Here is a 24,802-nt window from a genome sequence, read left to right as displayed (position 1 = left end):
CACCTCCTGCATGCTAATCCCCAGTATGCCTACGTGGTCTTGCCTGATGGGCGGGAGGACACGGTCTCTGTCCGCGACCTGGCGCCCGCCGGAGCAGCAGACCACTACCCCGAGCACTCCACGGTAACTTTGCACCCTGTACCCGAAGTGACTCCACGCGCACCGTGCCCCACACAGACTCCGTATGCGGCTGTTCCAGGGCCCTCGCTCACACGCGAGGGATCCCTGACACCTCCTGTTGGGACAGAATTAACCCACTCTCCGCCTTCGGAGCACACACCACCTCCGGCACCTGTGCCGTCATCACCTCCGGCTCCTGTGCAATTGCAGCCGGAGCTACGTAGATCGCAGCGAACGATTCGACCACCTGATCGACTTAACCTGTAAATATGCTTGGGAATTTTTTTAAACAAAGGGGGGGTGAATGTGGTGAACTAGATATACCTGTCTGACTGCTCCTGTGGCTCCTCCCAAGACCCTGCTGACTGCTCCTGTGGCTCCTCCCACAGACCCCTGCTGACTGCTCCTGTGGCTCCTCCCAAGACCCTGCTGACTACCCCTGTGGCTCCTCCCACAGACCCCTGTATAAAGGCGACTGTGGCCTGCTGCTCTCCCTCATTTTCCCCAGGATGTAGTGTTGTTCTTCAGTCAATAAAAGCCGATATCTCACTTCCTAAGTCTCGGCGTGAGTTATTGATGGTGCATCAGCGTTTTACGTCTGGAAAGATTGGATTTGGACCCCCAAGCCCCTGAAGCAGCTCTTGCCTTTGAACTCTGGCTTGCATGCTTCCAATCATACTTGGAGGAGGTTAATGCAACTGAACCCGCTGTTATGCACAGAATTCTCCTCTCGAGGATCACCCCAAAAGTTTACTCACTTATCAGGGACCTGTCGACCTACCAAGGGGCACTGGACACCCTCAAAAGACAGTACCTGCGGCCGGTGAACACCGTCTATGCAAGACATCGCTTAGCTATGTGACGACAGCGGCCTGGAGAGTTGAGCGCCGAGTTTCTCCGAGCCCTACAGACACTCGTGCAAACTTGCGACTGCAAAACTCTCACGGCGGAACAGCATGCAGAGCTCCTCATACGAGACACCTTTGTTACAGGGATCAGGTCAGTGTACGTGCGCCAGCGGCTGCTGGAAAATGCCGATCTTACCTTACGCTCGGCGATCGAGACGGCCGACATGCTGGAGGCTGCTCTGCACAAAACTGACGCTGTCCAGCCGCGCGATCCCCCGCCGGTTCCGTGGACACCTCAGACCCCGCCACCGCCGGTTCCTGCGAGCAAATTCGCCAACACCGCTGCCAGTCACAATTCCACGAACTCCCCGAACCCGACCACAGCTGCTGCCAGTCGCAAGCCCGCGCATTGTTACTTCTGTGGACTCAAAAAGCACCCCTGAAAACGCTGCCCGGCCCGAGAAGTGACCAGTTCCAGCTGCGGGGAGAAGGGCCATTTCGCCAAGGTTTGTAAGTCTAAACCACAAGCAGGGTCGGGCAGCACTGCGTTTGAGGCATGGGGGCCACCATCTTGGTCGCCGCCATCTTGCCTGCCCGCCTCGTGCGAGGCATGGGGGCCGCCATCTTGCATGCCCGGATGGGGGCGGCCATCTTTGTCGGCGCCAACATGCCCCGCCCCTTACCCACCGGTGCTTACCGGGTACCAAGACGGCAGTTCAACTCTGGCCTCCGTAACCCTCGACCAAAGCGCCCCACACCAGCTTGCAAGGTCAATGATGGACATCCTGATGGAGGGGCACAGGACTAGCTGCCTGTTTGACACAGGCAGCACTGAGAGTTTTATTGACCCGGACACGGTGCAACGCTGCGGACTCGTGACACGGCCGGTAAGCCAGAGGGTCACCATGGCCTCTGGGTCGCATTCCACAGACATCCGGGTGGGTTGTGTAGCGACATTGGTGGTGCAGGGCACAGAATATCGGAACTTTGCGCTACTGGTCATGCCTCAACTGTGCGCGCCTGTGCTATTGGGGCTGGACTTCCAGAGCCACCTCGAAAGTGTGACTATGGCATATGACGGGCCCCTCCCACCACTCACTGTCAGGAATCCTCAGTTTTGTAGGACTTCGTCATATACCCTGCTACTGACCACACACACACACCGACCCGCACATCCCACCCAACACCATGCCGACAGCTGCGCTACTGACACCACTTGCAGCCTCTCCACCCTCAAGATCCCTCCCCCACCGCTGTTCGCCAACCTGACCCCCGACTGTAAACCTGTGGCAACTAAAAGCAGGAGGTACAGCGCGGGGGACAGGGCCTTCATTCAGTCAGAGGTGCAGCGGCTGCTCAGGGAGGGGATCACTGAGCCAAGCACAAGTCCTTGGAGGGCCCAGGTGGTTGTTGTTCGGACCGGGCAGAAAAATAGGATGGTCGTGGACTACAGCCAGACCATCAATAGGTTCACGCAGCTTGACGTGTACCCCCTACCCCGCATCGCGGATATGGTCAATCAGATAGCTCAGTACAAGGTGTACTCGACAATAGATCTGAAATCCACTTATCACCAGCTCCCCATCCGCCCGGAGGACCGCCCCTACACCGCCTTTGAGGCGGGAGGCAGGCTCTATCACTTACTGCGCGTCCCCTTCGGTGTCACAAATGGTGTCTCGGTCTTCCAGAGGGAAATGGACCGGATGGTGGACCAGTGCCAACTGAAGGCCACATTTCCCTATCTGGATAATATCACCATCTGTGGTCACGACTGGCCGGATCACAACGCCAACCTCCAACAATTTTTCCAAGTGGCCAAAGCCCTGAACCTTACTTATAACAGGGACAAGTGTGTGTTCGGAACCACCCGACTTGCTATCCTTGGGTATGTCGTGGAGAACGGGGTCATTGGCCCTGATCCCGACCATATGTGCCCCCTGTTAGAACTCCCTCTTCCCACCACCCTCAAAGCCCTCAGACGGTGCCTGGGCTTCTTTTCCTATTACGCCCAATGGGTCCCCCATTACGCAGACAAGGCCCGCCCCCTGGTCAAGTCCACCACATTTCCCCTCTCTGCCGAGGCCCGCGCGGCCTTCAGCTGCATTAAAGGGGACATTGCCAAAGCAACGATGCATGCGGTGGACGAGACCATTCCCTTCCAAGTAGAGAGTGACGCCTCCGATTTCGCGCTGGCTGCTACCCTCAATCAGGCAGGCAGGCCAGTAGCATTCTTTTCTCGTACCCTTCAAGGCTCTGAAATTCGGCACTCCGCGGTGGAGAAAGAAGCCCAGGCCATAGTGGAAGCTCTTAGGCACTGGAGGCACTATCTCGCCGGCAAAAGGTTCACCTTGCTGACCGACCAGCGCTCGGTTGCGTTCCTGTTCAGCAACCAACAGCGGGGCAAAATCAAAAATGATAAAATTTTGCGGTGGAGAATAGAACTCTCCACCTACAACTATGATATCCTGTACTGGCCTGGAAGGCTCAATGAGCCCCCTGATGCCCTATCCCGGGGAGCGTGTGCCAGCGCACAGCTCGACCAGCTATACGCCCTCCATGCACATCTTTGCCATCCGGGGGTCACCCGATTTTACCATTTCGTGAAAGCCCGGAACCTGCCTTACCCCCTTGAGGACATCAGGACGATGACCAGGGACTGCCAAGTCTGCGCTGAGTGCAAACCGCACTTCTACTGTCCTGAAAAAGCGCAACTTATCAAGGCCACCCGCCCCTTTGAGCGACTGAGTGTTGACTTTAAGGGCCCCCTTCCCTCTACCAACCGCAATGTCTACTTCCTCAACATTATCGACGAGTACTCACAGTTCCCCTTTGCCATCCCCTGCCCCGACACCACTGCCACGTCTGTCATAAAAGCCCTGCGCCAGCTCTTCACTCTGTTCGGATATCCCTGCTATATCCACAGTGATAGAGGGTCCTCCTTTATGAGTGATGAGCTGCGCCAGTACCTGCTGGCTAGGGGCATTGCTACTAGTAGGACCACGAGCTATAATCCCCAGGGAAATGGACAGGTGGAGAGGGAGAATGCCACAGTGTGGAAGGCCACACTTTTAGCCCTTAAGTCAAAAGGGTTGTCTGTCTCTTGATGGCAGGAGGTCCTCCCCGAGGCACTCCACTCTATCCGCTCCCTGTTATGTACGTCCACCAATGCCACCCCTCACGAGCGCCTATTTTCTTTTCCCAGGAAGTCTGCCACTGGGACCACCCTACCGGCTTGGCTGACATCCCCAGGGCCAGTGCTGCTCCGGAAACATGTGAGGAGCAATAAATACTCCCCGCTGGTCGAGAGGGTTCACCTTCTACATGCGAACCCCCAGTATGCTTACATGGTATTACCTGATGGGCGAGAGGACACGGTCTCCGTCCGCGACCTGGCGCCTGCAGGAGCAGCAGACCCCTACCCCGAACACTCCACGGTAACTATGAACCCTGTACCCGAGGTGACACCGCGCACACCGAGCCCTACACAGACTCCTCACGACACTCCTATACCAGGCGTCTCGTGCGCGCATATACCAGGCGCTTCGCACATGCATGAGGGATCACTGACGCCTAGTGGGCTGACACCTTCAGTTAGGCCGGAACCAGCACAACCACTGTCTCCGGTGCAATCACCACCGGCACCTGTGCAATCACAGCCGGTGCTACGTAGATCGCAGCGACAGATTCGACCACCTGATAGACTTAACCTGTAAATATACTTGTAAGAAACTTCGCCCCATGGGGACTCTCTTTTAAAACAAAGGGGGGGTGAATGTGGTGAACTACATATACCTGTCTGGACACGCCCCCTGCTGACTGCTCCTGTGGCCCCTCCCACTGACCATGGCTCCTCCCACAAACCCCGGTATAAAGGCAATTGAGGCCTGAGCCCGGCCCTCAGTCTCCAGGATGTAGTATGGTGGTCAACTACTGCTTGTTCTTTCTTCCAGTCAATAAAAGCCAATATCTCACCTCACGTCTCAGAGAGTTATTGATGATGCAGCACTTATTTAACAATGTTTGACCACCTTGAGGGTCAGAAAATCAAGTCTTATCACTCAGATCCTTGAGGTGGTCCTCTTAAACTGCAGTAAAAAAAGTGGGGGCATTGCCCAAGAATCCCTCCATCTGGAGCTTGCAATGCGAGAAAATGCTCAATAATGCACATTTCCCACATCATTCTCTGAGCCAGCTGGCCATTTGAAACATAATCTATTGTTCAGTTATTTTTTGAGATACAGCACAGAACAGGCCCTTCCAGCCCCTCAAACTGCGCCATCCAGCAACCCCTGATTTAACCCTAGCCTGACCACAGGACAATTTACAATGACCAGTACCAGTACATCTCCGTACTGTGGGAGGAAACTGGAGCACCTGAAGAAAACCAGGCACTCCAAGGGGAGGATATACAGAGACTCTTTCCAGATGGCGTTGGAATTGAACTCCGGCACCTCGGGCTGTAATAGCATCGTGCTAACAGCTACGCTACCATGGCGTCCCCATACAGCACATGAGACCATCAAATCCATGATGGCATTGCACCCTGCACCAGTAGGGCAAGCCCAAACCATAGTTATAAAGTGTTTTGATGGAGTAAATAACTAAAGGTAGGGCTTACCCAATTTGCACAGGGGGAACCATGCATCATTATCACAACTTCCATTAGTTGTTGTCCCGTGTACAGAAATCATTCAAAATAATTTCGTTGTGAACTACAGAAAAATCAGAGGCTCCTTCTATTGGAAGGGGTAGTTGCACGTTGAAAATTTTGCACCAAGTCACAAAGCAATTAATTTTCATACTATTGAAGTTTATCAATCTATAAAGTTTCAGCAATGCAACATCCAATTGTATATTCAAATACTTTCACTCCAGCAGCCTTCCTGAATCCATTTTGCATATTGATTATTCCTTGTTCATGGAAAAATTCCATGACCGCAGAGGACTGCGGTTTAGCTGCATACATGTGTATGGTTAAATAACAATTAGACTTGAACTTTTTAACATTGGTTCTAGACTGAAGCTAGTAAACCATTCAGCTATGATCCCCACCATGTTTACTACTTCCAGTTAGAGTTATGGAGCACGAGAAAATTGGCTCTTCTACTCAAATTTTACATGCTCACCAAGTTGCCTACATCTGGCCCATCTTGCTGTAAACCTTTCCAATCCATGAATCTGCCCAAATATCTTTTAAATGTTATAATTGCACTGTCCTCTACTACTCCCTTTGGCAACTCCTTCCACCTACCTACCACCCTCAGTGTGGAAAAGATTTCCCTCAGGTCCCCTTTAAATCTTTTCCCACTCAACTAATTTTAATTCCACACTCTGGGTAAAAGATCATTCACCTTTTCTATGGCCCTCATGATTTCAAACACCACAACAAGGTCAACCCTCAGTCTTCCATGCTCCAGGGAAAAATGCCTCAGGATGTCCAGTCTCTCCTTGAAACTTAAAGCCCTCCATTTTGAATCCTTTCCAACTTAATCACATCCTTCTTATAGTTCAAGGAAAATAATAGATTAATTTGTCACATGTATATTGAAACATACAGTGAAATGTGTCACTGCATCAAATCAAATCAGTGAGCATTGTGCTGGGTCGCCAGCAAGTGACACCACAGTTCCAGTGTTATCATATTCCTGCTCGCAACCGTACATCTTTGGAGTAAGGGAGGAAACAAGAACACCCAGCGGAATTCCATTCTGTCACGGTGAGTCTGACATCAGTAGTGGGAATGTTATTGGAAGGTATTCTATGGGACCGGATATACAAGTATTTGGATGGACAGGGACTGATGAGGGATAGTCAGCATGGCTTCATGCATGATAGGTCATGTCTAACCAATCTTAGAGTTCTTAGAGGAAGTTACCAAGAAAGTTGATGAAGACAAGGTAGTGGATGTTGTCTACATGGACTTTAGCAAATTATTTGACAAGATCTCGCATGAGAGATTGGTCAGGAGGGTTCAGTTGTTTGGCATTCAAGATGAGGTAGTAAATTGGATTAGATATTGGCTTTTTGGGAGAAGCCAGAGAGTGGTAGTAGATGGTTGCTCTCTGACTGAAGGCCTGTGACTAGTGGTGCGCCACAGGGATTGGTGCTGGGTCCATTGATGGTTGTCATCTACTGCATATCAATGATCTGGATGATAATGTGGTTAATTGGATCAGCAAACTTGCAGATAACACCAAGTCTTCACCAAATATATTCCCATTGCAGATAAAGACAAAAATAGATAATTCAAAGTCACAGTAAATGTATTATCAAAGTGCGTATACACTCAATGGCCACTTTATTATGAGTGTATGATTGTGGTCTTCTGCTGCTGTAGCTCACCCACTTCAAGGTTTGACATGTTGTGCATTCACTGGATATTTTTCATTTTTTTCACTATTCTCTGTAAACTCTGGACACTGAACATCCCAGGAGATCAGCAGTTTCTGAGATACTCAAATCACCCTGTCTGGCACCAAGAATCATTCAATGGTCAAAGTCACTTAAATCACATCTTAGTCTAAACAACAACTGAGCCTCTTGACCATGTCTGTATGTTTTTATGTATTGAGATGCTATCACGTGATTGGCTGATTAGATAATTTCATTAATGAGCTATACAGATGTACCTAATAAAGTGGCCACAGAGTGTATATTCCCATTGTAGGTAAAGACAAAAGTAGACCATTCAGTCAAAGTAAATGTATTATCCAAGTGTGTATATGTTACAATATACTCCCTTAAGATTAATTTTCTTGCAGGTATTTACAGATAACAAGGCCAGACAAAGCAGAAAAATAAAACTACCCTTACCTCTTTTCTTCCAACATGGTCCCTCCCTTATAGAGTAGGAGAGGTCAGTGAATTCTATGTCCACAGCTGGACGCTTGGGCAAATGAGAGAACCTCTGGGCCTCAGTGATATGGTTTTCCACCTTCTTCAGGTGTGTGGTGAGGAGAGGTGCATCCTGGGACCCTCCATTGCACACGGTGTCTTCAAGAGCAATTGTCACACATCCAGCATCAAGCGGCTTTTCAGCCATAACTCCACGCTGTGGGGAAAAAGAGAAATCTTAAATTGTAATGGATGTACTAATGGCTTGTCCTCTGCTCCAAGGTATTATAGGAACGGAGCTAAGGCTGGCACTTAGCATTATGCATTTCTGATGATGACGGATATTAATAAAATACAAGCCAATAGACTCCCACAGCTACTTCACCCAACCCAACCTGCAGGAACTCCATTCCACTTTTCCAGCTAAATCTTCACTGCTTCATCCTGAGACTTTCCACACCAATGGCAGTTGGTTGATCCCTCAAATTAAGTACAAGATGCATCTTATCCACACCATCCACCCACCAGCCTCGACATTCAGCAGACATTGCTGGCATTTCAAAGAAAATGTGCCTGTAAAAGAAGGTGAACTACACTTAATGTTTCATCCACCTAGAGCAATCTCAGTGATTAAGTCAACAGGCCTTATTCGATTTTCTTCTATCCTGTTTTTTTGTGGAAGTGGTAGGTTTTGGGATCGACAACCTTTGCACCCAAGTTCTCAACCTGTGCATTCTCATCGTCATCAGCTTGAAGTTGTATAAATTATCTTGTGATTCATGATCAACGCAGAAGATGTTGGAGGAATTCAGTGAGTCCGGATAGAGGGAAATGGACAGTTGACATTTTGGGTTAAGACCTTTCACCTGGACTGACAAACAGAGGGAAGGTACTATAAAGAGGTGGAACCTGGTGAGGTTGGGTGGTAGAATCCACCTAGCCCTTGCTCTCCCTTTCCCTCCACCTTTTCATAATGGCTACCTTCCCTCCATCTTTCAGTCCAGGTGAAGGATCTTGAACTGAAATGTCAAGGATACAATATCCATAAGATACAGTTTTACTGAGGTGGACATTCCACAGCACCATGGTGCAGAATTTTCCTCAGCTCAATATTACACTTATTGCCTGGTCCTTTCTCTTTACTGGGGTACAGTTCAGCAGATCCATAAAGCCTTGGTGCTAAAACTAAAACATTATTTCTGGCATAATAGTAGTAACGTAATGTTCTCCCGGGGGGTTACTCCCTTAATGGAGGACACCAAAGCATAACTTTGGTCAAGGTCCAGTGGCATGGCATCGAAGACAACTGGGCACCTTTCACTGCTGCAGCCTTCCTCCATCTTCACTGCCATTGTAATGTTATTATCATCTGCCAGCTCCATCGCTGAGGTCTTGGTTGGATCGCTTTTTGTCTGGAAGCTCCCCCTTGACCTTACTGCCATGGGTGACCCTACCAGGAGTGAAGCTCCAAGCATTGTTCTCAGATATTTTGGCATATAATAGTAACTGCGATGCATGCCAATTATTTTAACTGACATGATAGACAGAATTACAGGTCTTCATTTCCCAGTTACTGGGGAGATGGAAAATGGGAATAAGGAAATATTATATTTGCACTTCAGAAACATATCCTTGAATTCGTAAGAATAAATGTTTGCAATGCTCTACAGCACACTTGAACAGTGAGCTAGCTAGAGATCCATTACTTATTTAATACTGAGAACTCCCAATATGTGGAGATGTGATGTCGGTGAAAGTGTAGAAGTCATACATCAAAAATAAAAACGGAAATAAAGTGGGAAATTATGGTCCACAGCATGTCTGAGACACAGTGTTGCTACCATTGCTTTGAGAATGTGTTTGCTATTGCCACAATCCATACTGCCACACACCATTATAGTGTGAAACCCATGTGGAGTACCTACATGACAGACTCTTCATGACATCTACTGACATCCATCTCACTCTTCATGCAGCTCAACAGAAGCCTGATATGGTGAGCAGCTGAAAAGGGAATAACGAGCATACTAATGAAAAATTTGGTCTATAATAATGTGAAACATTTTGATACGTGGTGAACATGGAAATACAAGCCTTTCTCAGTTGCGGGATGATGGAAGGCTGAGAAGAAGAAGAGGAGAAAAAACATCTTTGTATACTGAGTGGCCACTTTATTAGATACATTCTGTACCTAATAAAGTGGTCACTGCGAGAATGATCATGGTCTTCTGCTGCTGTAGCTCATCCACTTCAAGGTTCGACATGCTGTCAGTTTTGGAGATGCTCTTCTGCACACCACTGTTGAAATTGTTAAACGAAGTACCCACTGAGCTAAAGCTGACGGCCACACCACTGTTGTAACGTGTGGTTATTTGTGTTACTGTCACCTTCCTGTCAGCTTGAACCAGTTTTGTCATTCTCCTCTGACCTCTCTCATTAACAAGGTGTTTTCACCCATAGAACTGCCACTCACTGGATTTTTCTTTGTTTTTTTTACACCGTTCTCTGTAAACTCTAGAGACTGCTGTGTGAAAATCCCAGGAGATCAGCAGTTTCTGAGATACTCAAACCACCCCGTCTGGCACCAACAATTATCCCACAGTCAAAGTAACTTAGATCACATTTCTTCCCCATTCTGATGTTTAGTCTGAACAATAACTGAACCTCTTGACCGTGCCTCCATGCTTATATGGATTGAGTTGCTGTCACATGATTAGATATTTGCATTAACGAGGTAATTAGGTGTGGCTAATGAAGTGGCTACCGAGTGTAACTGTCACCTTGAATTCACCAGAATAAATGTCTTGCAATTGCTATAAGATGAAAATGTATCTGACTTTCTTATTTGAAACCTGGACAATACTTATTGGAAGCTGAAAAACCTACTAATCATAGAAAATGAGTAAGCAAACTAATTAGTAGCATGCCAACAATTTGAATGCTATTACTGAACCTTCACAGGTTGAAAATGTGTTTGCATCTCCCAGAGATACAAGTACATCATGTTCTTCACATTGACTGCTAGTCTGTTCCAAAGAATATAATTTAAGGCAGCAAACTATCAGAGAAAAAAAATGTTGGCTACTTAGCAGGTTTCGGTGTAAGTATCCGTTAGCTGGTACCATGATCTCGTAGTAAGTGGAGGCATTTCACCAAGCAAGATACTGTCCAACAGGGTAATTTCATGGCTTGGTCAATACTCTGTTGGGTCAATGAATCAAGAATGCCCTGATTTCTAGCATGCAAACAATATTCTGCACTAAATGAAAAAGTAAAGCTACATAAGAAAAAACTGAAAACATGAGATGCATCTTCCAAAGGAGATGTTTCTAAGGTGATCCTGCACAAATAATTGAAATACAATGAAATTTTCAATGCACCTTGTATATCTATCACAATGACCACAATCAAGTGTCAGAGGCACACCAATCAACAGTCAGTACAGGTTGCTGAAGTGAGCAGCTGACAATTTTGCAGCCCTTCCAGCTGAAATGTAATAAGTCATTACACAGAAAGACACCAAATGGGCTTTAGGACCTATTTTGACTACGCTTTCTCTCGAGCACCATCCATCATCAAGGACCCCCACCATCTAGGCGATGCTCTCTTCTAGCTACTACCATCGGGAAGGAGGTACAGAGACCCTAGGTCCTACAGCACCAGGTTCAGGAACAGTTATAACCCTTCAACCATCAGGTTCTTGAACCCATGGGGATAACTTCACTCAACAATGAACTCAACCTATGGACTCACTTTCAAAGACTCAACAACTCATGTCCTCAGTATTATTATTTGTTTTTTCTTTCTTTGTAGTTTGTCTTCTTTTGAACATTAGTTCTTTGTCTGGCTTTGTGTGTAATATTTTTATTGATGCTATTACATTTCTTTCTATTTACTGCAGATGCTTGCAAGAAAATGAGTCTCAAGGTAGTATATGGTGACATATGCATAATTTGACAAATTTACTTTGAACTTTGACCCATGTCCAATGGAAGAAGTTCACTTTGGATACCAACATCACTTACGTGCAAGAACACTGACTGCAGTTGGATTCACTCCCCATGTTTTCAGGCTATGGTACAACTGATTTCTAGTTAACTGTCAGATGACACTCCAGCAAACATACAGCTCAAAATCAACAAAAATCAATTCTTCCCACTAATCCTTTGAAATTTATTGCTTTGTGCTGCATTCCAGTAGGACTATCTTTCCTTATTGAATGTTCAGGCAATGTATATATTTATTTCTATGAAACTCAGGAAATTTATAATTCTGTAGAGGGCTCCGAGTCTGTCTTACCTTTCAGTTTTCCTTCCCTCCTATAAAACCTCAGCTTAGTGTCACCTGGCCAACACTGCTCAGTCTTAATCATGACTTGTGATGACCTCCTTATGATGCACATCAAGTTATGTTTATCAGAATGACTGTCTTGGAGAGGAATGAACCACAGCCAGCTTCTTCCCCATCTATTCTAAACATGACGACACCAGGGGTAGGTAACTTGTAGCTAGAGCAACTGGCATTCTAATTATTTCCTCACAAAGGAAGCATTCTTAAGAACTGATTCCCAAAATACTACTGGTGCCTTCAATATGCAAATGAATGCTTTTCCCCCCACTGAAGTCTGATTTGTTCTTACAGGGCTACCTCCAGCATCTATCACATGGTGAAGGGTTCCCCTTAAACTTTTCACCTTTCACCCTTAACCCATGACTTCTAGTTGTAGTTCCACCCAACCTCAGTGGAAAATGTCTGCTTGCCTTGACCCTATCTATACCCCTCATAATTTTGTACACCTCTATCAAATCTCCTTTCAATCTTCTATGCTCTAGGGAATAAAGTCCTAACCTATTCAACCTTTTCTTACAACTCAGATCTTGAAGCCCCAGCAAAATCCTTGTAAATTTTCACGGTACTCTTTCAATCTTATTGATATCTTTCCTTCACACAATACTCCAAATTAGGCCTTGCCTACAAAACATCCCAACTCCTGTACTCAATACATTGATTTATTATATGGTAAAATGATACTAGCATGCTTCCCAGCAGGAGTTGTGTGGAAATTCCCTTACTGCTGTGTCTTTTTCACACGGATTAACAGCATGGGCGATCAACTGTAAGTTACCTTTTCCCATGGGAGCTACAAAGGAGTTGCACCAAAGGTTGGCATGGAGGTATGAAGGAATGGAATCTCCTGTATGTGCATGGACCCTCCCACAAACTAAAAAAAAAACAAACCAAAAACTTCACTGCCATCGCGCAGTGGGAAGGGCCCGTGAAGCAGCGGCAGCAGAAGGTCACAAAAAAGGCTGCAGGCAGTGATGGATCAACCAGTCATGAGGTTTCAGTAAAGATTAAGATCAGCTTTATTTGTCCCATAAACATCGAAACATACAGTGAAATCATACCACTGCCTGAAGAAGAGCAGGGTGAGCTGTGAAGGTTCACTTTCTTGAAAGATGTTCTGACATTGAGCTCCAAGTCCGAGATCACCAGATACTGCAGTGATTCACACAGGTATAGTTTTATTTTCCCTTTCAAAGAGTGCATAAAAGGTATTGAGCTCATCTGGGAGTACAGCATCACTGCCAATCATGATGTTACGTTTTGCTTTATCGGAAGTAATGGCCTGCAACTCTTGCCAGAGCTGACATGCATTATATTCCTTGAATAACCTGAATCAGAATTGGTTTTTCACTCTCAAAATAGTGTTCTATAGGTCATACCAGGAATTAAAAACCAGAATGTAGTTCTGAATTAAAGGTCTTGAATGACACATCTAGGCTTCAGCAGTCTATGAATCTCCTGGTCCATCCGTGACTTTTGCTTTGGGTACAGCCAGATGTTCTCAAAGGCACACACTCATCCACACAGGTTTTGATTAAGTCAGTGACAACTTTACATATTCATTCAGATTCAAAGATGAATCCTGAATATTGTCCAGTCCACCAACTCAAAGCAGTCCTGTGAGCACTCTCTGCCTCCCTTGTCCATACCTTCTTAGTCCTCACCATTGAAGCTACCATCTTCAGTCTCTACCTATACGCTGGGAGGAGAAGTACAGCCAGGTGATCAGATTTTCCAAAGTGTGGCTGTGGGATGGCACGGTAAGAATTCTTGATGGTGGTGTAACAGTGGTCAGGTGTGTTGGCTCCTCTGGTTCCACAGGAGGTATGTTGGTGGTAATTGTTCAGAGACTTCAAGCTAGCCTGGCTGAAATCTCCCACAATGATAGGGAAGGCATTGGGTGGGCAGTTTTGTTCGTGCTGATTATGGTGCTCAGCTCCTTCTCTTCAACTGAGGTTTATTTGGTGAATCCAGTCAAAAAATCGGAGCAACTGCCAACTTGCCAGTATTGAAGCTGTAGCCATGCACCAGACAACCCCACCCTCAAAATCAAGACTACTCAATGCCACACACCAATTGCTAAAATAATACAAGAACTAACCAGATTAAAGGAAATTGGAGAGGGGGAATATACTCTGGAAAACATTTATCACAAACAAGCATTGACTAAACATCAAAGCATTTAATTGACTACAAAGTGCTAAGGGACACCTTGAGGCTGTGAAAATACAAGTCTATTTTTTCTCTTGGTGAGTAAACATAATACATTACTGTGTTTCTCAAGCTGTGCAAATGATGCTAATATTATTAGTGCTTCCAAATCAATGCTGCAAGTCCCTTGCTTTGTGACCCATTCAATTTCTACACACATCTAAAGCTAGGTACTTTTTCTACATAAACTCCTAACAAGCTCTTGTCAAACTTCTTACCCAACTATTTAACACTAAACAGAACTTCTGTTCAGGTAAGTAATGAGCAAGCTGATACTGAAGATTGTGTGTTTAATATATATACCTGCAGCTAACAGACCTGAATAAATCTCTTGGGAAATTCAGGACAATGGTGAGAATGTGGAATTTGCTGCCATTTGTAGTTCTTCAGGCCAATAGGATAGAAGCCCTTTGATGGAGAGTTCGATAAATGCAGGTGGTTGGGGAATGAGGAAAGAACAGACAAAAGGGCTTCGTGTGGAGTATAAATGCATAATCTGTTCATAGATTATACATTCTAAGACTTAAACCTTTGTACTTATACAAATTTATGTTTAACAAAACATATAAACATCCAATAAAGGGTAGGAACTGGCCTTTCTGCTTAGTCCTGCACTGGCACTGAGCTCACTGTAACCTCAGATTCAAGATTATTTATTGTCATTCTTCAGTACACAGCAGTAAAGAACAAAATGATTATTACTCCAGATCCAAAACAGCATATAAAAACACAATAAGCATAAAGAACACATTAAAACCGCAATAAATACAAATATAAGAGCAATCCTATAAAACACGATGTGTTGGTTGCCCATCCTATCCAGCAATGACAGGAGACCCGTTGCACTGGAGAAGTTCCACTCAGTATAATGTGTAAGTAACTATTCCTTACATAGACTGATTGTAAGTACTGCATATAAAATAATGCTAGATGATGTGTACGTACTGGTAGTTGGTGGGGAGGGTCAATGGGTGCAGGTGTTGATCAGCCTGATATCCCGGAGAAAGCAAGTGCTTTTGAGTCTGGTGGTCCTGGCGTGGTTGCTGCATAGCCTCTTCCCTGATGGGAGTGGGATAAACCATCCATAAGCAAGGTGGGGGGGGGGGGGGGGGGGAAAGACATTTGTGATACTGCTGGCCTTTATCCGGCACCTTTTTGTATTTACGACCTTGATGTTAAGTAGGCAGGTGCTGGTGATGCATTGGGCATTGTAGAGGTTTTCTATCCACCGCAGTACAATTTGATGCAGCATGCTATGATGCTCTCCATCGTGCATCTGTAGAGTATTGGTGTGTCTAGACCTGCTCTCTTTAGCCTCCCCAGAAAGTAGAAGCATTGATTATGGAGGATGTATTCTGGGACCATGAGAGCTTATATGATACACGTACACCCAGAAGTTTGAAACTGTTTGCCAAAGATGTGAAGAGAGGAATGAGCTATGTGCAATTTCCTGGTCAATATATTTATTTATTAAGATACAGTGTGAAGTAGGCCCTTCCACCCTTCAAGTCATGCCACCCAGCAATCCCCCAATTTAATCCTAGCTGACAATGACCAATTAACCTCGCAACCAGTATGTCTTTGGAATGTGGGAGGAAACCGGAGCACCCATAGGAAACCCACACAGTCACAGGGAGAATGTACAAACTCCTTACATACAGTGGCAGGAAGTGAACAAGGGTCGCTTGTACCGTAAAGCGTTGTGAACCACTATGCTACCATACTGCCGCATGACAATAACCATCTCGTTTGTCTTGTTGATATTAAGGAAAAGGTTATTTTCCTGGTACCAGGCCTCGAGTTCCTCCACCTCCTCTCTGTAGGCCGTCTTTTCGTTGTTGGTGATGAACCCGGCCACTGTCGTGTCATCACCGAACTTGACAATGTGCTTGCTCTGTTGTCTGGCCGTGCAGTCGTGTGTGAGCAATGGGCTCAGCTCACAGCCCTGGGGAGCACCCGCGTTGAGGATGACAGGGAGGGAGGAGTGGTTATACATCCTGACTTTTCATTCTTAACCCCCTTGCTTCTCAAGCATCAACCTACTGCTACCTAAACAACCATAATGCTTGCACCTTTATCTCCAGCCTCCTGAATTTCCTTGGGATTTATTCAAGTTTAATGCTGTCATAGGCAAATATGCACAAGGAATAAAAGCCTTAAAATTATCTTTCTGAAGCAGCAGCACAGTATATGATAGGAGGAGGACAAGCACAAGTTTGCATAACCTGAAGTTGATATTCACTGTACATAACTTACATATATGTACAAATTTCAAAGATTCAAAGTACATTTATTATCAAATTAGGTACACAGTATACAACCCTGAGATTCGTCTTCCCACAGACAGCCACGAAACAAAGAATCGTAGAACCTGTACAAAGAAAACATCAAACACCCAATGTGCAAAGAAAGAACAAATCACGCAAATGGCAAAAAATGAGCGAAAATTATAGAATATAAAACATCAAACCACAAAGTAATTGAAACAGTCAAGGAATATTCAGTTTAGTTCAAGTTAGTGCTGTGTCGTTCGTTAACTGCTGGCTGCAGAGCCATCTGTTCCAATCAAAATCGCACAAAATAGCAATGAAAAAAAGGTGAAACCAGAAACACATCATAGCATGAAGTACAAAGTCCAACACACAAACCGCGTCAATTAAACTTTGCCCAAGACCCAAGACTTTGGCACCCTCTCCAGGAAGACAGAACGAGGGGAGGGAGAGAGATCAGTCAAACACAGGCACCTTCCTCCGGGAGCAGCAAGTGAGAGTGAGAGAGAGACCAGTAAAATGCAGACAACACCACTGCCAGCCGAAAGCTAGAGAAAAGTATAGTCCAAAGTAGTGTTATGTTTTCTCAAGTCAGTTCAACAGCCTGATGAGAATAGGGAAGAAACTGTTGTTGAACCTTGAAATGTGGATCTTTAGTCCTATACCTCCTGTCTGAAAGCAACATTGAGACAGCATGGTGCCGATGATGGGTGTTGCCTTCCTGAAACATTGCCTCTTCGATAGTGGGGAGAGCTGGCACTGGCCAGGGTCAACACCCTCTGTAGTCTCTTGCATTCTTGTCCATTGGAATTTCCAGACCATACCAACTTGTCAGAATGCTTTCCATCTTATGATAGTGGCTTATATTGGTTATTTTATAAAAATAAAAATATATACATACATATATACAAAATTACACACACACAATATATACATAAAGACATACCCACTCTATGGCCATTTTATTAGGTACAGGAGTGGAGCCCAATATGATCTTTGGCTGCTGTAGCCCATCCACTTCAAGGTTTGACATGTTGTGCATTCAGAGATGCTCTTCTGCACACCACTGTTGTAACGTGTGGTTATTTGAGTTACTGTCGCCTTCCTGTCAGCTTGAACCAGTCTGGCCATTCTCCTCTGACCTCTCTCATTAACAAGGTATTTTCACCCAGAGAACTACCACTCACTGTATGTTTTTATTTGTTTTTCACACCATTCTCTGTAAACTCCAGACTGTTGTGTGTGAAAATCCCAGGACATCAGCAGTTTCTGAGATACTCAAACCACCCCATCTGGTACCAAGCATAATTTCATGGTCAAAGTCACTTAAATCACATTTCTTCCCCTTTCTGATGTTCAGTCTGAACAACAACTGAACCTCTTGACTGAATCTGTATGCTTTTATGCATTGAGTTGCAGCCACATGATTGGCTGATTAGACATTAGCGTTTATGAGCAGATGTACAGGTGTACCTAATGGAGTGGCCACTGAGTTTATATTGGGCATGTACGTATTTGAAACTGTACACCGACACACTTACTATTGTTAATATTTATCTGTATAGGGACCAGAGTACAATGAAATAGGAGGTGAAGTGACAATGCATGGTAATATATGCCCTTTATTCCTAATTTGCCCTCACATACAATGAATCTTTAGGAGGTTATTACAGTGCTGTTCTTCTGTCCAAAAGTACACAAGCTCAGATCAACTATTTTAACTGTTATTCTGAGACAGAAACATTTACAGAAATGTTCTTTTTATCTTTAACTTATACAATGTAAAGGAACTCCCTCAGAAATTAATTTGATCATCTTCTGTTATCTGTACCTTCCCCCACCCCATTTCAGGCTAAATCTTTGTGAGGGGGAAATACTATTAAACTAGAATACATTTGCATATTACTGTTGGCAGAAGGATTAATGGTCTTTGTGAGAGTTTATTCTTTTCTTAGAGATATAGCTCAGTAACAACCCTTCAGCCCATTGCGCCCCATCACACACACGTAACCAATTAACCTACTTACTCATGCGTCTTTGGACTGAGAGGGAAACCAGAGCACCCAGAAGAAATCCATGTGATCATGGGGAGAATGCAAAAACTTCTTACAGACAGCGGTGGGTGACTGGGGCTGTACTAGTGTTACGCCACCGTGCCACCATTACAACTATGCTACCATTAATTCAAGTTAACTTAAGAATGTTGCTTTCACTTTATTATTTTTGGATGTGCAACAGGCAAACTTCTGAGAGTTTTAGGCATTTCTGTGATCCGATGTTACTGTGATGTAAACAGGTTCCAACATCATCTACTCATGGTGAGTACTGAGTCTCACACCCTTTCCTGGTCAACTTTCTTCCTTTGGCTTAACCAGTGATCAACACAGGTCTTAAACACAAGAGATTCTGCAGATGGTGGATATCTAGAGTAACACACATAATGCTGAAGGAACTCTGCAGGTCAGGCAGCATCTATGGAGGAGAATAAATACCAGTATAAGTATCCTAACATGGGGTGGGGTAAGGGGACTTTGATAAAGTTCAGTCCCAATAAAGAAGCTCTGGATAAAGACAGGTTGTTGCACTATGGAGACTGGAGACTGCATTAGAATAGTTAAGAAGATGTAATCATTGCAGCTTGAGAGGCAAGTACTTTGGCAAGGAAACCTGAAAACTTTAAGCATGGTGCAGTACACCACCAGATTCCCTTCACACCTTGAAACTACATTCAGTGGCCACTTTAATAGGCACACCTGTACACCTGCTCGTTAATGCAAATATCTCATCAGCCAATCATGAGGCAGCAACTCAATGCATAAGAGCATGAAGATATGGTCTACAGGTTCAGTTGTTATTCAGACCAAACATCAGAATGGGGAAGATATGTGATCTGAGTGAATTTGATCACATCACCTTTTCTAAGCATCGCAGAAAGTCCTGATCTCCTGGGATTTTCATGTAAAACAATCTCTAGAGTTTACAGAGAATGGTGTGAAAAACAAAAAAAAATCATCCAATGAGCAGCAATTTTGTGGCCAATAATGTCTTGTTAATGAGCGAAGTCAGAGGAGAATGGCCAGACTGGTTCAAGCTGACAGGAAGATGACAGTAACTCAAATAACCACACGTTACAACAGAGGTGTGCAGAAGAAAATCTCCGAATGCTCAACATGTTGAACCTTGAAGTGGATGGAGTCCTCTGGTGCTCCTCCTCCTTCCCTTTCTTCCATGGTCTTCTGCCCTCTCCTATCAAATTCCCCCTTCTCCCCCTGTATCCCTTTCTCCAATCAACTTCCCAGCTCTTTACCTCATCCTCTCCTCTTCTCCTGGTTTCACCAATCATCTACCACCTTGTACTTCTTCCTCCCCTCCCCCTTCTTGCTCTAACTTCTCATCTTTTTTTTCCCCAGTCCTGATGAAGGGTCTCAGCCCGAAATGTCGACTGTTTACTCTTTTCCATAGATGCTGCCTGGCCTGCTGAGTTCCTCCAGCAGTTTCTGTGTGTTACAGCATCAGAAGACCATACCGGGTTCCTCTCCTGTACCTAATAAAGTGGCCACTGAGTGTAGACTGATGCAATTTCTATGAATTATTGAAAGGCAAAAAATGAAACTGGGACAAAGTTTCATGTGGCCAAAGGCAATTTACCCACAAGGAGTTTGGGATACAAATCATTGTGAAATCTGAATGATACAACATGTACAATGAAACGTGCAAGTGATGCTTCAAATGACAGGGTAAGCAATACCATTGGTCACCCATTGGGCAATAGCTAAAGGAACCCAATCATATAAGCATCACACACAGTGACAAAAGGGAAACATTTATAATAATAGATACTCTTTTCTCACCTATAACAACTGAGTTAGCAGAGAAGGTCTTGAGCAGGAAGATAAAATAATAAAAGGATTAATTGAATTGGAGGAATGTCTGGAAGACTTGGTATGCATCCAACAAGCAAGGATATGAGCTGTCAGCAGAAAAATGGGGCAAGATATATAGGGAAGAAATGCTTTATTCTGAGCTTACTTAATGGAAAATTACCAGGAAGATGGGGGAAGGATTCATTGATGTACTTAACACCCTCTTGACAGAGTGCAACATTCCCATTGACTCAGACTAGTCCCTGTTCCATTGTTGATGAACATTCATCAAAGTGTATGAGTATTCAGGATGGTATTGAGAACTTTCTGTCCATGAATTAGAAGCACAAAAAAGCCCACACAAAAAGAACAGCAAAAGGAAAATGCCACCTCACAATATATACACTTGGCTGCTTTCTCTACTGAGGTCTCTGGAATTCCTATAATAACCTCATCACCCTGCAAAACCTCAGAGAAGGAACAAGTTACCCTCAATTTGACAAAGATTGAGCAGACAAATGCTACAAGAACATTCTGGCATTGATGGCATGAAGACTACAGCCAGGGGTTTTGTGTATTCTCTGGGAATGTCCAGACAGGGCCAATGAAACCATCTTTGTAAATAGCCAACAAGTACCAAATGATCATTGAGACCTTTATGTCCTCATGAATATCAAAAGAAAGGAAACATGCCGGTTCCTGCATTTCAAAGTATTAAATTAGATCCATTTTTGAAAGCCTTGGCTTACTAGAACTGTTTGGATCCTCAATTTCGTTCATTGTTATTTAAGCACATTATGAAACAACATGGATTTATTTCACTATATCATTCAATGTCAGCAGAGAAATTAGCGAGGATTTCAAAGCAGCATTGAAGAAACCGAAAACGGTATTATAGTATTACAGAGAATGCTCAAGTTTAAAAGCAAAATATTAATTAGCTAGGGCAGTACAATAGCATAGTGGTTCGCATAATGCCATTGTGACAGTGACCTGGGTTCAGTTCCATCACTGTCTATAAGTTTGTACATTCACCCTGTGACTACATGGGTTTCCTCCAAGTGCTCTGGTTTCCTCCCACATTCCAAACACTTACAGGTTAGTTGGTTAATTGGTCATTTGTTGGGCTGGAAGTAAATGTTATTGTGCAATGTCTCTAAATAAAATAAATAATTTATTTACTTATTGTTTGTTTATTTATTGAGATACAGCATGCAATAGGCCCTTCGAGCCATACTGCCCAGCAATACCTCAATTTAGCTCTAGCCTAATTATCGGATAATTAACAATGACAAATTTGCCTGTCAACCAGTACATCTTTAGGTTGTGGGAGGAAAACAGAGGAGAACATACAAACTCCTTACAGGCAGTGGCACTGGTACTGTAAAACGTTGTGCTAACTCTATGCTACCATTTGGCATTACAAAATTATGCCTCATTCTATGATGGCTACACTTCTACAGAGCTCCTAATGTATCAAAGGCTAAGAACATGATTGAGCCAAGTGCAGTCAAACTTCACAGGGAGTGCTGAAGAGGGACAATTGAGGCAAAGAAAACTGAGTTGAGGTGTGGTTAAAAATAAACCTCAAGCATCATGTGAGCCATGTTACACCATCTCTCAAATCCAACATTCAGAAATAGAATGCTGAAGTGTTTACTGAAATGTGCATTAGAGTTATTGTGCAAAAATACAAGAGCTAGAAAATTTTATAAACATACACATAAATTATTTAAGTCAAACAAGGAATATATAGGGAAACATCCAAGTGTATTGTGACAACGATAAGAAATCGAAGGAGCATGAGGTCATAGGCTTGCTGTGCTTTGTCTGCTGTACAATAACTGCAGTAGAACTTGATTCCCTTAATAATTACTTTTCAGAAGCTGATCCAGTGGAAACTGTGGGAGAAATGATACAAGATCCCATTGAATAGAATTGAGGAGTAACAGCTTTCCCAAATCAAAGGGAGATACTACAACAATGACATGAGCCGCACAAGTGAGACGCATGTGTTCTAAGAATAAGAACGAATACACAAGTTGAAGTTTCAGACAACTGCCAGGGAAATGGAAGTGGTCAGGGAACAGAATTTGTGAAGATATTGTAGATAGTGACTTCTGTGTTTAGATGGAAAAGACAGAAGAGACTGCAGATACTGGAATCACCAAATGCTGGAGGGACTCAGCAAGTCATGCAGCATCTATGGAGGAATGAATGGTCTTGACCTGAAACACTGTCCATTTCCCTCCACAGATGCCGCCTGACCCCCGAGTTCCTCGCACGTTTTGCATTTAATGGAGGAGACTGTCTAATATCCAGAACTGCATGTGCAGAAATCAGATCAACACCTTCAAAACTACAGAGGCATTGGGAGAGTTGTGGTGAAGTTTCGTAAGGACCCACATTGTGAATCTGATGTTATGGAGACACTGAGTAAGAGTGAGGGTAGTGACAAAAGATACATGAAAGGACTTCTCACAGAGCACTGTATTTCAGAAAAACTATTAATAAAGACAGTCTAAAAGAGCATATTTTATGGATAAAAATAATTTTATTTCTAAATATAAACTATTTGCAGTATAAATTAATACAAACACAGTGCTGCTAGAGAGGAAACTGCTCAAAGGCTGCCCAACGTTATTTCATTGGACCTTTCTTAATAGGCAAAATTAAGTTGTAGAGCAGAACCTGTTCCTGAATATTAATGAAGTCATCTGGATTCATCAAGCTCAGCAGACTGAATGGAGTGCAACAAATGGAAAACAGGCACAGGAGTAAGCTCTCCATTTCAGTATGATTGTCCCAATTTAGTACACTCTTCCACTTTCCTACCCATGTGCCTCAATCCCTCTGGTCCTATGAACTGTTTTCTATGTTTGGAAAATTACACAAGTCCTTCAGTGTGGGAGAAGATATTCCTCATTATTTTTGCCTTAAATGGCCCACCTGTTATTGACAGTGATTCCTGGTCCTGAACTCTTCTGCCAATAGGAGCATTGTTCCAGCATGCAATCTGTCCAGTCCTCTTAGAACTTTAAACTTCATGACTGCCTCATGTTGAACACTCTGGTGGACATAATCTCTCTTAGATTGTCTTTATTTTTCTTTTCTCTTCTGTTTGTTTTACCAACAAATTCGCATCCTGTAAAAACAGTCAAGGAAGCAGCCCGCTCCAATTGATTACTGGAGGGACCAGTATGGTTCTCACATACCATAAGACATAGGAGCAGAATTAAGCCATTTGGCCCATCAAATCTGCTCTACTATTCCATCATGACTGATTTATTATCCTTCTCAACCCCATTCTCATCTTCTTCCCATAACCACTGACACCTTTCCTATTCAAAAATCTCCATTCTAAATGGTTTTCCCTCAATTCTGAGGCTGTGCCTGCTGCTCCTAGACTTTGAGCCTTTAAACTAGGAATTCCATTCCTTTCATTCATTTACATTTTCATTTGATGGCAAACTACAGAACTAGAAACATACAGAATTCTTAATTATTGCCCGAAGTGCTGATTTGTGTATTCTAGAAGACAGAAATTGCAACCTCATAAAATCTTTTTGGGGGTTCCTCTAAAATCACCAGATTCCACCTTGAAAAACCAAAAGAATTTTCATTCACCCAGCACCTTTACAAACACAGGATGTCCCAATATCTATGTGGACTTTAAAAGACCGGTCACTGTCGTGATGTTGTAAAAAAGGGTGAAAGTTTATTGTTTACTAGCAAATTTACTGTTTTAACAGTAAAATGTAAGAAAAATAGGCTCTTCAGTTGTTTATGCCTGCTCTACCTTCCAATATTAATATGCTAATATTTCACCTACCACCATTTTCCTGCAGCAACTCTATATTGCTTGATCTGCTTAATATCTAAAACGCTATTGATCTCCGTCTCAGTGACTGAGTCTTCACGGTCTTTTGGGTAGAGAATTCCAAAGGTTTGCCATGATCTGGATGTAGAAATTCCTTCTCACCACAGAACAACTCCACACTTTGGGTCTTTGAGCTCAGACTCCACACACAGCAGAAAGAGGAACATCATCCCTAAATCTATTCCGTCAAACTGTACAACTCCTTCAATCTCAGCCCTCATGTTTCTAAACTCTAGGGAGCTGAGACCCAGTTTTGTCATAAGACAAAGCTCTCATCACATGGATAAATCTGGAGGAACTTTATTGTACCCCCCTCAACTGTGAGCATATCCTTTACTAGATTGGGAGATTAGATCTGTACACCATTCTACAGGTGAGATCTCACCAGGGTGGTCTATAATTTCAAACAGGCATCTTTACTCCTAACTC

The 24,802-nt window shown here is 44.0% G+C and overlaps 1 protein-coding gene across 3 annotated transcripts in view; it reads right to left on the bottom strand.

The window, feature by feature from the left end:
• The window catches only part of LOC140716927 (ATP-binding cassette sub-family G member 4-like), a 204,148-nt gene that overhangs the window by 115,659 nt on the left and 63,687 nt on the right, over positions 1 to 24,802 (bottom strand). For all 3 annotated transcript variants that reach the window (XM_073030045.1, XM_073030043.1, XM_073030044.1), the window contains exon 2: positions 7,782 to 8,019. In XM_073030045.1, the coding sequence (XP_072886146.1) occupies positions 7,782 to 8,010 (229 nt within the window). In that variant the 5' untranslated portion in view covers positions 8,011 to 8,019. The remainder of the gene's footprint in view (positions 1 to 7,781; positions 8,020 to 24,802) is intronic.

Source organism: Hemitrygon akajei, chromosome 26 (assembly GCF_048418815.1).
Source record: "Hemitrygon akajei chromosome 26, sHemAka1.3, whole genome shotgun sequence".
NCBI lineage: Eukaryota > Metazoa > Chordata > Chondrichthyes > Myliobatiformes > Dasyatidae > Hemitrygon > Hemitrygon akajei.
This window is presented reverse-complemented; position numbering and strand designations above follow the sequence as displayed.